At 41.8% G+C, this 12,756-nt stretch overlaps 1 protein-coding gene across 11 annotated transcripts in view; it reads left to right on the top strand.

Annotated features, from left to right (window-relative positions):
- Ninl (ninein-like) overlaps positions 1 to 12,756 on the top strand; it is a 74,893-nt gene that overhangs the window by 19,500 nt on the left and 42,637 nt on the right. For all 11 annotated transcript variants that reach the window (NM_207204.2, XM_006500411.3, XM_006500406.3 and 8 more), the window contains exons 2-3: positions 9,721 to 9,914; positions 10,383 to 10,479. In NM_207204.2, coding sequence (NP_997087.2) covers positions 9,732 to 9,914; positions 10,383 to 10,479 — 280 coding nt within the window. In that variant the 5' untranslated portion in view covers positions 9,721 to 9,731. The remainder of the gene's footprint in view (positions 1 to 9,720; positions 9,915 to 10,382; positions 10,480 to 12,756) is intronic.

The raw sequence follows: 12,756 nt of genomic DNA, 5'->3' as shown, positions 1-12,756 counted from the left end.
ATCTGGGTTGTTTCCAGTTTCTGGCTATTACGAATAAAGCTGCTGTGAACATAGTGGAAGACGTGTCAGTAGGGCATAGTGGAGCATCTTTTGGATATGTGCCCAAGAGTGGTTGGTATATCTGGGTCTTGAGGTAGAACTATTTTCAGTTTTCTGAGAAACGGACAAATTGATTTCTAGAGTGGTTGTACAAGTTTACATTTCCACAAGCAATGGAGGAGTGTTAGGCTTGTCCCATATCTTCACCAGCATGTGCTGTCACGTGAGTTTTTGACCTTAGCCATTTTGATGGGTGTAAGATGGAATCTCAGAGTCAGTTTGATTTGCATTTCCTTTGTGACTAAGGACACCTGATCATTTCTTTAAGTGTTTCTTGGCCATTAGAGATTCCTCTGTTGAGAATTCTGTTTAGCTCTATACCCATTTTTTTGATTGGGTTATTTGGCTTGTTGGTGTCTAACTTGTTAAGTTCTTTATATTTTTAGATATTAGTCCTTTGTTGGATATAGGGTTGCTGAAGATCTTTCCCCATCTGTGGGCTACTGTTTTGTCCTGTTGATGGTGTCCTTTTTCTTCCAGAAGTTCTAAATGAGACCCCATTTATTAATTGTTGATCTTAGTACCTAAGCTATTGATGTTCTATTCAAGATGTTGTCTCCTGTACCAATGCATTCAAAGCTATTTCCCACTTGGACTTGAGTTTTGTACAGAGTGATAAATATGGATGAATTTGCTTTCTTCTACCTGCAGACATCCAATTAGATTAACACCATTTCTTGAAGATGCTTTCTTTTTTTCCATTGTATTATTTTGGCTTCTTTGTCCAAAATCAAATTTCTGTAGGTGTTGGTCTTCAATTCAATTCCAGTGATCAGCTTGTCTGTTTGTATACCAATACCATGCAGTTGTTATTACTATTGCTCTGTAGTACAGGTTGAAATCAGGGATATTAGTACCTCTAGAAATTCATTTATTGTACAGGATTATTTTAGCTATCCTGGGCTTTTGTTTTTACATGCGAAGTTGAGTACTGTTCTTTTAAGGGCTGTAAAAAATTGTGTTGGTTAGCTGAAATACCCAACAAAGGGAAGATAGAACCTGTAGAGACCATCTCCAGTAGATAGTCACGACCCCCAGTTGAGGGATGGGGCCACCCACCTGTCTCATAAGTTTTAACCCAAAATTGTTCCTTTCTAAAAGAAATGCAGAGACAAAAAAATGGAACAGAGATGGAAGGAAAGGCCATAAAGAGACTGCCCCACCTAGGGATCCATCCCACCTGCAGACACCAAACACAAACACTATTGCTGATGCCAAGTGCTTGCTGACAGGAAACACACTCTCACCTGCGCAGACTAGTCTTGGTGGAGTCCAGGAACCAAGATGTCTCCCGCAGATGCTCCAGCAACACCCTCCCGGGCTGGGCGGACACCTCTCCTCTGGCAGGGAAGGTGCCCGGATTGAGCTTTCATTTCTATAGCTGTGAAAACCTGAGAGAGTTTAAGGAAACACAGTACAATGGTCCTGAATAAGATGTATTACACAGATTGTATAGAGAGGAGAAATGCCTTCTTACCAAGTAAGACCATTGTGTCAGGAGCCTGGTATAGCTCTCCCCTCAGAGGCTCTGCCAGTACCTGACCAATACAGACGCAGATATTCACAGACAACCATCGTACTGAGCCCAGGGATCCCAGTGGAAGAGTTAGGGGAAGGACTGAAAGAGCTAAAGGGGACTGCAACCCAATAGGAAGAACGACAATATCAACTAACCTGACCACCCAGAGCTCCCAGAGACTAAACCCCCAACCAAAGAGTACACATGGAGGGACCCATGGCTCCAGTTACATATGTAGCAGAGGATTGCATTATCTGGCATTAATGGGAGGGGAGGCCCTTGGTCCTATGGAGGCTTGATGCCCCAGCATAAAGAGATGCTAGAGCAGTGAGGCAGGAATCGGGGTGGGGGTGAGGGAGCATTCTCATAGAAGCAAAGGGGATGGAGGAATGGGATGGGGAAGTTGTGGAGGGGAAACTGGGAAGGCAGACAACATTTAAAATGTAAACAAATAAAATAAATAAGTTAAATTAGCAGAATGAAACATTAGCTCAAATTAGCATGCCTATCTATGGCCACGGTTACTATGATCAAAGAGAGAATTTAGTCACAAATAAAATAAAATTAAAAAAAAAGAAAACTACTCTGTTCTCAATAATTTTGGAAAAATAATACAAGTTTAACTTACTGCTTTAAATTTTTTTCTGACAGTTGGTATTTTGACCTAAAACTTTGGGGCTGCAGAGTCATGTTTTCCTTAGTTTGAGAATCAGAGGTTGGATTTTCAATTGAACAATTAATAAAAACCCATGTATAGTTTTTAACCTATGAAAAATACAATAAGAAAATGATCAACATTAAAAAAAATTGTGTTGGAATTTGGATGGTAATTGCATGGAATCTGTAAATTGCTTTTGGTAAGGTGGCTGTTTTCACTACATTAATCTAGCCTATCCATGAGCATAGGAGATCTTTCCATCTTCTGCTATATTCAGATTCTTCTTCAACTTGAAGTTCTTGTCATACAGGTCTTTCACTTGCTCAGTTAGAGTTGTACCCAGATATTTTATATTATGAAGTGTGTTGTTTCCATAATTTCTTTCTCATCCCATTTATCATTTGTATAAAAGGGATACTATTTTTTTAATTAATTTTGTACCCAGCCACTTTGCTGAAGGTGTTTATCATCTGTTAGCATTCTTTGGTTGAGTTTTTTGGGGTCACTTACGTATATTATCATATCATTTGTGGATAGCAATAATTCATTCCAATTTGTATCCCATCGATCTCCTTTTGTTGTCTGAATATTCTAGCTAGAACTTCAAGTACTATATTGAAGAGATAAGGAGAGGGTGGACAGCCTTGCTTTGTCCCTGATTCTATAGAATTGCTTTAGTTTCTCTCCGTCTAATTTGATGTTGGCTATTGGTGTTGACTGCTTATTGCCTTGATTGTGTTAGATATGAGAGATCCCTTATCTCTCCAAGACTTTTAACACGAAGGGGTATTGTATTTTTCAAAAGCTTTTTTTGGCGTCTGATGAGATGGCTTTTTTTTTTCAGTTTGTTTATTTAATGGATTACTTTGATAGATTTTTGTATATTGAAAAATCCCTGCATCCTTGGGATGAAGCCTACTTGATCATGGTTGATGACATTTTTGATGTGTTCTTATATTCGATTTGCGAGTATTTTACTATTTTTGTATGAATGTTCATAAGGAAATTATTATGACATTCTCTTTCATTGTTGAGTCTTTGTGTGGTTTAAGTATCAGGTTGACTATGGCCTCATCGTTGAGCAATGTTCCTTCTGTTTTCTCGTTTGTGGAATAGGTTGGGAAGTATTGGGATTAGCTCTTCTTTCAAAGTCTTGTAGAATTCAGTGCTAAAACTGCCAGGCCCTAGACTTTTGTTGGTTGGGAGACTTTTAATGACTGCTTCTACTTCTTTAGGTGTTATAGAAGAATTTAGATTGTTTACCTGATTTTGATTCAAATTTAGTAAGTGTAATCTATCCAGAAAAATCTCCATTTTATTTAAATTTTCCAATTTTGTGAAGTACAGGGTTTTGATGTAAGACCTAATGGTTCTTGGGGTTTCCTCAGTGTCTGTTGTTATTTCCCCCTTTTCATTTCTGACTTTGTTAATTCCAGTATTGCCTTTCTGCCTTTTAGTAAGTTTGGCTAAGGGTTTGTCTATCTTGTTTATTTTCTGGAAGAACCAGCTTTTTGGTTTCCTTGATTCTTTCTATTGTTCTCTTTGTTTCTAACTTCAGCCATGAGTTTATTTCCTTACATCTACTCCTCTGGGGTTGGCTTGCTTCTTTTTGTTCTAGAGCTTTCAGGGGTACTGTTAAGTTGCTAGTATACGATATCTCCAATTTCTTTATGAAGGCACTTAGTGCTATGACGCCTCTTAGCACTGCTTTCATTGTGTCCCATATGTTTAGGTATGCTGTGCCTTCATTTTCACTGAATTCTAGGAAGTTTTTGATTTCTTTATTTCTTCTCTGGTCCAGAGATTATTGAGTAGAGAGTTGTGTGGTTTCCATGAGTATGTAGGCTTTCTGGTGTTTCTATTATTCTTGACATCCAGCTTTAATCCATGGTTGTCTGATAAGATACAAGGTATTATTTCAGTTTTCTTGTATCTGTTGAGCTTGTTTTGTGATTGAGTGTGCGGTCAGTTTTGGAGAAGGTTCCATGAGTTACTGAAAAGAAGGTATATTCTTTTCTGTTTGGGTGAAATGTTGCGTAGATATGTTAAGTTCAGTTGACTCATAATGTCAGTTAGTTTCATTATTACTCTGTGTTTCTGTGTTCTCTTAGGGTCTACAAGACATTTGCCCAGGGCCTTCTGGCTTTTAGAGTCTCTCTTGAGAAGTCAGGTGTAATTCTGATAGTTCTTCCTTTATATGTTACTTGGTCCCTTTCCTTTTCAGCTTTTAATATTCTTTCTTTGTTCCATACATTTAATGTTTTGATTATCATATGATAGGAGAAATTTCCTTTCTGGTCCAGTCTATTAGATGTTTTGTAAGCTTCTTGTATGTTTATAGGCATCTGTTTCTTTAGGTTAGGAAAATGTTCTTCTATGATTTTATTGAGATATATTTTCTGGGCCTTTGATCTGGGAATCTTCTCTTTTTTCCCTGTTCCTATTATTCTTAGGTTTGGTCTTATTATAGTGTACCAAATTTCTTAGATATTTTGTGTTAGAAACTTTTTAGATTTAGCATTTTCTTTGACAAATTTATCAATTTCTTCTATCATGAAGCGAGTCCCTGCAAGGAGCTGTGATACAAAAGTTGACAGTGACATGGGAGGTTGAACGGTTCCAACTCCAGCACCAGGGTGTCTTGGGCCATGGTCAGCCCTCTTTTTTTTTTTTTTTTTTTTTTTTTTGAGACAGGGTTTTTCTGTATAGCCCTGGCTGTCCTGGAACTTGCTCGGTAGACCAGGCTGGCCTTGAACTCAGAAATCCGCCTGCCTCTGCCTCCCAAGTGCTGGGATTAAAGGCGTGCGCCACCACGCCCGGCTCTGGCCAGTCCTCTTAATAGCTGTATATTACTCTTCTCTGCATGTGCCTAACATCATCCTGACTATCAGGTAGATCCTTTGCCAACCAAAGGCTAAAGGTCCCTTCGGACAGCACCTGAGGCCTCTCTCTGGGACCTACCTGCTTTCCTGTAACTCACTCACGTGGTGTTTGCACCATTGTATTAGGGAGGTGTCTTGATCCACGATTTTCTTGGTTCTCTTACTGTAAAATTTCATGAAGCTTTTACTACATTGCAAGATAGAATTGGGATAACTTGAATCTGTGTCCCACATATTTGGCTACAGTGTAAACTATGTCTTGTCCCATTTGAGGTAAGAATTCTGTCTCTTAGGCCACTGGCTCAGGCTCTGAGCAGTTTGTGTTTGTTCCTCACCGCGTGAGGCATTTTCATTTGTTTTTTTTTGGTTTGGTTGGTTTTTTTTTGTTGTTGTTGTTGTTGTTTTTGGTTTTTGGTTTTTTGGTTTTTTTGTTTTTTTGTTTTTTGGTTTTTCGAGACAGGGTTTCCCTGTGTAGCCCTGGCTGTCCTGGAACTCACTTTGTAGACCAGGCTGGCCTCAAACTTAGAAATCCACCTGCCTCTGCCTCCCAAGTGCTGGGATTAAAGGCGTGCGCCACCACCGCCCGGCTTCATTTGTAATTTTGTCTTTATATTTGGCCTTTCTGCCTCTGTACAAGTGTGTATTATTTTTGTTTTCTAAGTGACCTAAGACTCTACTGCATCCACGTTATTAGTCCTTGCTACTGGATATAGTGCATACACTTGTGACTGTAATGTCAGCAGCTGTGGGGATAGGCGTGGAGCTAGCACTTCAGTGTAATAGGGCACTTGACGGACATTAAAGACTTCGTGTTAGTGACCTTTACAGCCAACTTTAAGCAGCTCAGATGTATAGAGTGGCTCTTGGATCAAGCAAACATGGATCCCATATTGTTTGTGATCTGGGTGAAGTTGGGTCCCTTTGTGCTTCTCTGGAATGTTATCAGACATCATGAGGCTCAACAGAGATGGAACTGTTGAGAACAAATGCTTTTGCAGAATGTCGGCAGACAGTACTTATAAAGCTTTACAGAAAGCATCAATTGTCACGCTAATTTGAAAATTAAGTACTCGTTTATAGATTTGCCTATTACAAGGAGGCATAGTTCGGGATGTCATGTATCATAGCCTATCTAATTATTTCTGCTAAGGAGAATAGCCATAAAACAGAATTATACAAGCATATACACCAAAATAGTTAGCATCGTTAACAATTGTGTTTTAGAGAATGCCATTTTAGGGAGCATTTTTTTGTGTGTATGAGCATTGAATTTTAGAGTGCTAATCACACATACAAAAGAGCCAGCTACAGTCAGCATCATTATTGCACAGGAGAGGTTCACAGAAGTCTAGTCAACTTCTGCCCTTGAAGTAAAATATGAGATCTTTAGGGTAATATAACTACAGCATTGATAAATGTAAGAATTTAGGCCTCTCACAGTAAGATTACCCATAAGCACCTGGGCTTACTTACAGGGCCACCATTACTTGATACAGAGCTGATGAGAAATGAGTCTTAACCTGGCCAGGACTAGGGGTCTCAACCAGACTGAGGCTGAGACGAGTTTGTGCCAAGCAATCAGACTTTTTATACCCCTATCAGAAACAGAATATAACCACTGTTCCCAAGATCAGTACAACGATAGTTGCAGGGACACAGTGACACTTACAAGCTATATCGGGTACATAAGAGTAATGTCTAAGACCAATTGCCCTGTCATGCTTCTGTAAACTTTGTTGACTTAGCAGGAACACAGATTTACAGGGAGACCTAAACACTCCACTGCCTGAGGGAGTACATCAGTTTGTCAGGAACTGAAAGGCACACAGTGCCCTAGGAGCCATGAACTCTAACCTGAAAAACCTATGACACATGCCTCTGGAAGGGAGCTAAACCAGGCCAACCCCATGTTTCCCTGCAAGTATCAGTACTTGCAAAGAGATCATGTGACAGTATATCTTACATATATAATAACTAAATGCTGATTCAGTTGAGGCAAATAGATTAAAGGCCAGGGTTTTAAAAAGCAAAATCAGTCAATAGATGGGAAATGTGTATTAACCCTGGTAGTAGGGAGGCAGAAGCAGGTAGATCAGAGTTTAGGGCCAGCCTAGTCTAAATCAAATTCCTGTCTAGCCAGGAATACCTAAAGGGCCCTGTCTCAAAGAAATGTATGTAGTATGTATATATGTGTGCATGTCTAAAGAGCAGGTTTTACATCAGAATATGCTAAAAACAGCATTCATGGATCACTTTGCATGTATTTACTTAAATGCTTTTAAATGTGCAAACTGTGGTTTCATGTATAATGTATAGACACATAATTCTGAAAGCCACAGATACACAGGCCATTACATCTTCTAAAAAGCACTTTAAAATAGTGCTTATAAAGTTGTCCTTTAAAAGACTAATACAGATATATAAAGTACCTGTTTAAAGACAGTTTCCTAGATAGCCAAATATTGTTAACATAAAAAGCAGAAGTATATATGTGTGTGTGTGTGTGTGTGTGTGTGTGTGTGTGTGTGTATTTATACTACCAGTTATAAAATGATCCTAAAAATAGCACATCCATCCTTAAGAATGCTTTTTTGTGGAGCTGGAGAGATGGCTCAATGGTTAAGAACACTGTCTACTTTTCCACTTCCAGGGGACCTGACAAAACACCAATGTACATAAAATAAAAATAAATAAATTTTTAAAAAAGAATGTTTTTGCTGTAGATTAAAAAATAATGTCCTATTGTATGGATGACTATTTTATTACAGCACTAATATCTTTAAAGATACCTAAATATTATTTTATAACCCAAATATAGATTTTTACAAACTTTTCGATTAATTTTAATTGTGTTTATTGGTCAGTGTGTGAGTGGGAAAGGTATCAGTGTAGTGATGTGAGCGAAGTTATCTGTGTAGGCCACACGCATTAGATCTCCTGACAGCTAGGAGCTGACAGTTAGGGGCTGTGTGTGTGGGTGCCAGGAGTTCAACTTCCACCCTCTTTATCCGCAGATAAACACTGCAGATTTTCATGCCCAGGGTCGGGTGCTGCTTTATGTCTTGTCTTCACAGCCTTCGCCTAAATCTGTGGTGAGGGAGGAGCAGGGTCTCGTGATTACAGAAAGATCCAGCAGTATCACTGCATGGCATTCTGAAGTTTTCTAATGTCAAAAGTTGACAACTATTTCTGGGTATAGACTGACTTCTGCTTTCCCTAGGTCTCTAATAGACAAATGCTGAACAGAGCTCATATCTACCCAGTGTATATTTTAGGAGTCAAGAAACTGACTAATTTCCTGTTTTAACCTCTTCACAATTCTTTTTGTTGTTGTTGTTGTTGTTGTTGTTGTTGTTGTTGTTTTGGTTTGTTTGGTTTGGTTTGGTTTGGTTGGTTTTTTCAAGACAGGGTTTCTCTGTGTAGCCCTGGCTGTCCTGGAACTCACTCTGTAGACCAGACTGGCCTCAAACTCAGAAATCTGCCTATCTCTGCCTCCAAAGGGCTGGGATTAAAGGCGTGTGCCACCACTGCCTGTTCATATTATTGATTAGCTAGTTAATAGATGATTGGGAAGGGAATGAGCAAATTTTAAGTGAACCCTGGGTATCCTTACATTATGAACTAATTTATGTATTTGCTTATAGACACAGTCTCATGTGTAGCCTGGTCTGGCCTGTGCACCTACCATTCTGCTCCCTTGTCTTTCCCACCTCTCCATCATGTATTTGTCCAGCATGATGGGGGCACCCTGGATATGTCTTCTGCCCCAACAATTTAGTTTTTTAAGTAGATATTTTTATGTATAAGGGAGAGACCTTGTATTTATAAGGTTTCAGGGTTTTTTGTTTGTTTGTTTGTTTTTTGCTTTTCCCGAGACATGGTTTCTCTGTGTATCCCTGGCTGTCCAGGAACTCACTTTGTAGACCAGGCTGGCCTCAAACTTAGAAATCCGCCTGCCTCTGCCTCCCAAGTGCTGGGATTAAAGGCATGCGCCACTACGCCCAGCAACAGTTTTGTTTGTTTGTTTGTTTGTTTGTTTTGTTTTTTTAAAGATAGGAATTGTGCATAGTTCGTGCTTTTTCTGTTTATCTGTTTTCTGCTCCACTCCTCTCCTCCTCCCCTCCCTCCTTTTTTCCTCTCTCTTTCACTCCTTTCTCCCTTTCTTATTTCTAGTTTTGAAGGTAGAACACTGTTGTGTTGCTCAGACTGACTTCAGACTCTGGGGCCCAAGAAGTCCTCTGCCTTAGCCTCATATGGAGCTGGCATGGAGGCACATGCTGGGTTTCATCTGTTTTCTGGTTACTCTGTAGCTTTAAAACACACACACACACACACACACACACACACACACACACACACACACACACTGCTGACTGACGGATGCCTTGGGTCCCTGCAAAGAGAAGCTGATTCCTGTAGCTGCCTTCGACCCCACAGGGGCTCCTAGTACGTCTTTCCAGTGCTAGCTCTGTGATCTGCTGTTGTTCAGTGTGTAGGCCTGAGGGAAATGGGGCTAAGAAACCTAGCTAACCTGCTACTTCGCTTTTCTCCTTCGTGACCAGCCTGCTATGGGATGGACAACGAAGAAGAGAACCACTATGTGTCACGGCTCAGGGATGTCTACAGCAGCTGTGACACCACAGGGACCGGGTTCCTGGATCAGGAAGAGCTGACCCAGCTATGTACTAAGCTTGGCCTGGAGGAGCAGCTGCCGGCACTCCTTCACATTCTTCTCGGAGATGACCGCTTGGCCAGGGTGAGTGGTGGACTCCTGCCGAGGGACACTGCAGAGCTGTGCCACCCACCGGTGTGGGCATTTGGTCCACAGCACCCAAAGAAAGGCACTTGGGGAGGAGAAGTCTCCAGCAATAAACCGTGTTATTCTAGAGATTGAAAGAAGAACGCCAGGGAGCATAAGCAGCCACACCCAGCCGTGTGGATGTGGCCCGCTATGCCTAGCTGCTGTTGTTCTCTTAGTTGTGTGGTTTGGTTTGGTTTGGTTAGGTGTGATAAAATGGTTTATTTGGTGGTAATATGGTGGTTCACATTTACCTTCTGTGATAGATTCTTCCAGTACATGATTGGAAACGTGAAATGAACACCCTTAGGCAATAATCAGAGGTCTTTTGAGGAAAAGAAGACTCCAAGGGGACTTTTGGTTCATGAAATTAAATGTGAATCTATGGGAAGTAACAGTGTCTTCTCCTTACTGAAACTCCGGCAGGTTAACTTTGAGGAATTTAAGGAAGGCTTTGTGGCTGTGCTGTCATCAGGTTCTGGCGTAGAGCCCTCCGATGAGGAAGGTAGTTCTTCCGAGTCAGGTAAGAGGATTTCCTGTAAGCTCCTCAGTTTCTTTACTTTAGTCATCTGTGACCATTCAAAGTGTAGCTTAACTGTTCCAAATTCTAGCCTCCTTTTCTGTCACCCACAAACCATCAAGTGCAGACTTGGGCAGAATATCTGGGATTTCCTCTTCTGTGACTGTCATCAGATTGTAACCTGCATTACAGGTAGGGGGCCACTGACAAGGCACTGGGGGGTGTGGAGCAGCAAGAGTTGGAGCCTCAGGGTCTTAGGTGTACCAAGCAAGCAGGCTGGCCTTCTGCTCTGGACACTAATCTGCTCTCACAGCCACTGGTGTTGCAGTGTTCGAACAGTGCTAACAGGAATCCCACTGTGGAAATGGCTGTGAGGCAGGAACATGATGATAAGTCCAACCGACACATGACAGGAAGCCACCAGCCCAAGGATTGTGGGTACAAAATAATGGACCAGGTGTGAGACAGCTGGAGGCTGGTCTGCCTATGGCCATGAGGACTGTGTGAGGTAGACAGTGATGATTTCAGGGTTTACTGGAAACAGCTACTTGCCCTGGCCTCCTGTATGACCAGATAGCAGGGTGAAGGATCCTAGTCGGACCAAAGGCATGGAGATGAGTGACAGGCAGGAGGAATGGCTCATACCAAGTGTCTTCTAAGTGTGAGGCTTTGAACTTCATGTATATTTTATGTAGGTTCTATCTACCTTCTTAGAAATTCCACAGTACTGTCTTACCCACAGTTGACCTGAGGAGAGATTTACCCTGTTCCATAGTATGTGCTGGCTAGGAGTTGAGTCCCTGTGTCCCAGTTCCTGAGCCCCATGCACACAGTGTCAGAACACTGTGCATCTTGCTCTGGATGACATGGTCAGCCCCTTCCACACCTCCTCTCTCATTGCAGAAGCCCTGGGCGCAGGACAAAGTTAGTGCCCAGACCACTTGCACAAAGATGATAGCCCCACACCACTTGCACAGGTATTTGTCTCATACCTTTCTCTGCAAAGATGTGAAGAGGGTCACTACCAATTCATTTTCTTTTCTTTAGAATTAGAAACCAATTCATTTTCTTTTCTTTAGAATTAGAAAAGCTTTTCTCACCTAAGTGGCCCATGCCTTTCCTGAAAAATTGCCCCTAATGCCATTGGAGAGAGACCAACCTCTGCCATCTCTGTTGTGTGACTCTAGGGACAAGATGTGAACAACAGTGTGAGCGCTAACAGCAGGTCAAACACATGATTTTACCTGAGCTCAGTGGGGAAGCCCATAAAATTATTAGGGTTACTTACAGGAGCGTGGGTACCTCACCCAGGCGCGACCAGCCTTCGTTCCTTTAGCTGTTGTCCAGTGCTGGTATAACCTTGGGCAAGGGCCTTCTGAATCTTGGTATCTTCCTGAGCTTCCTCAGTCTGATAAGTTTTATTTGCTTCTCCATCTTGTGAAACTTCCTCCCAACTAGAGGAGGGAATGTTTCAATTTGGAGGAAATAGCTGTGCAGCAGTCGGAAAACATCTACCTACTACCCTCACTGCCCTTGTGTTGTGGGCCTGCGGTGACAGAGCTGGGTCATCTCTAGGTTCCCCCTCCAGGGTTGAGTCTGGTTCTGTCTTTTTTATTCTCTAACTTGCCCGTTCCTAGCCGGGTGTGGTGGCCCACGCCTTTAATCCCAGCGCTTGGGAGGCAGAGGCAGGTGGATTTCTGAGTTCAAGGCCAGCCTGGTCTACAAAGTGAGTTCCAGAACAGCCAGAGCTATAAGAGAAACCCTGTCTCGAAAAAACAAACAAACAAACAAACAAAAAATTGCCTGTTCCTTGTCTCCTGTGCCTCCCTACTGCCTGCTCCTCACCCATCTGACTATACTTCTTGCATTTTGGTTCCAGTTGTAACATCTTCATCCTAATTTCTAGTTACTTCTTGCCTAGTGCCTTCCACCTTGCCATTTGAACGTGTTTATCTATGTGGCCAAATGCCTGCATTAGGAATAGCAGTCCTGTACTTGTGTCTCCCTCTCCTGTTCTTAAAGGCCATTAACATATAACTAAGTGGGATTTGACTCTCCAACCCTGTTACACTATCTCAATAGTCAGCACACTTGATAATGGCAAATAGGTATCTGGACTTTAGTCGGACAATGGGGCTCCTGCAGGATGCTGTGCAATATGTATCAAGTAGGTGATGTGATGGGCTGGCTGAGGGAATGGTGGAAGATGCTAGGTCCCAGGGATTTACTGTGTTCCACCTCCTGGGAGAGCTCACTGTAGGGAGCAGACGCTGCCGTCAT

This window comes from Mus musculus, chromosome 2 (assembly GCF_000001635.26).
Source record: "Mus musculus strain C57BL/6J chromosome 2, GRCm38.p6 C57BL/6J".
NCBI classification, from domain to species: Eukaryota; Metazoa; Chordata; class Mammalia; order Rodentia; family Muridae; genus Mus; species Mus musculus.
The sequence above is the reverse complement of the archived record's forward strand: the minus strand, read 5'-3'. Positions and strand labels throughout refer to the sequence as shown.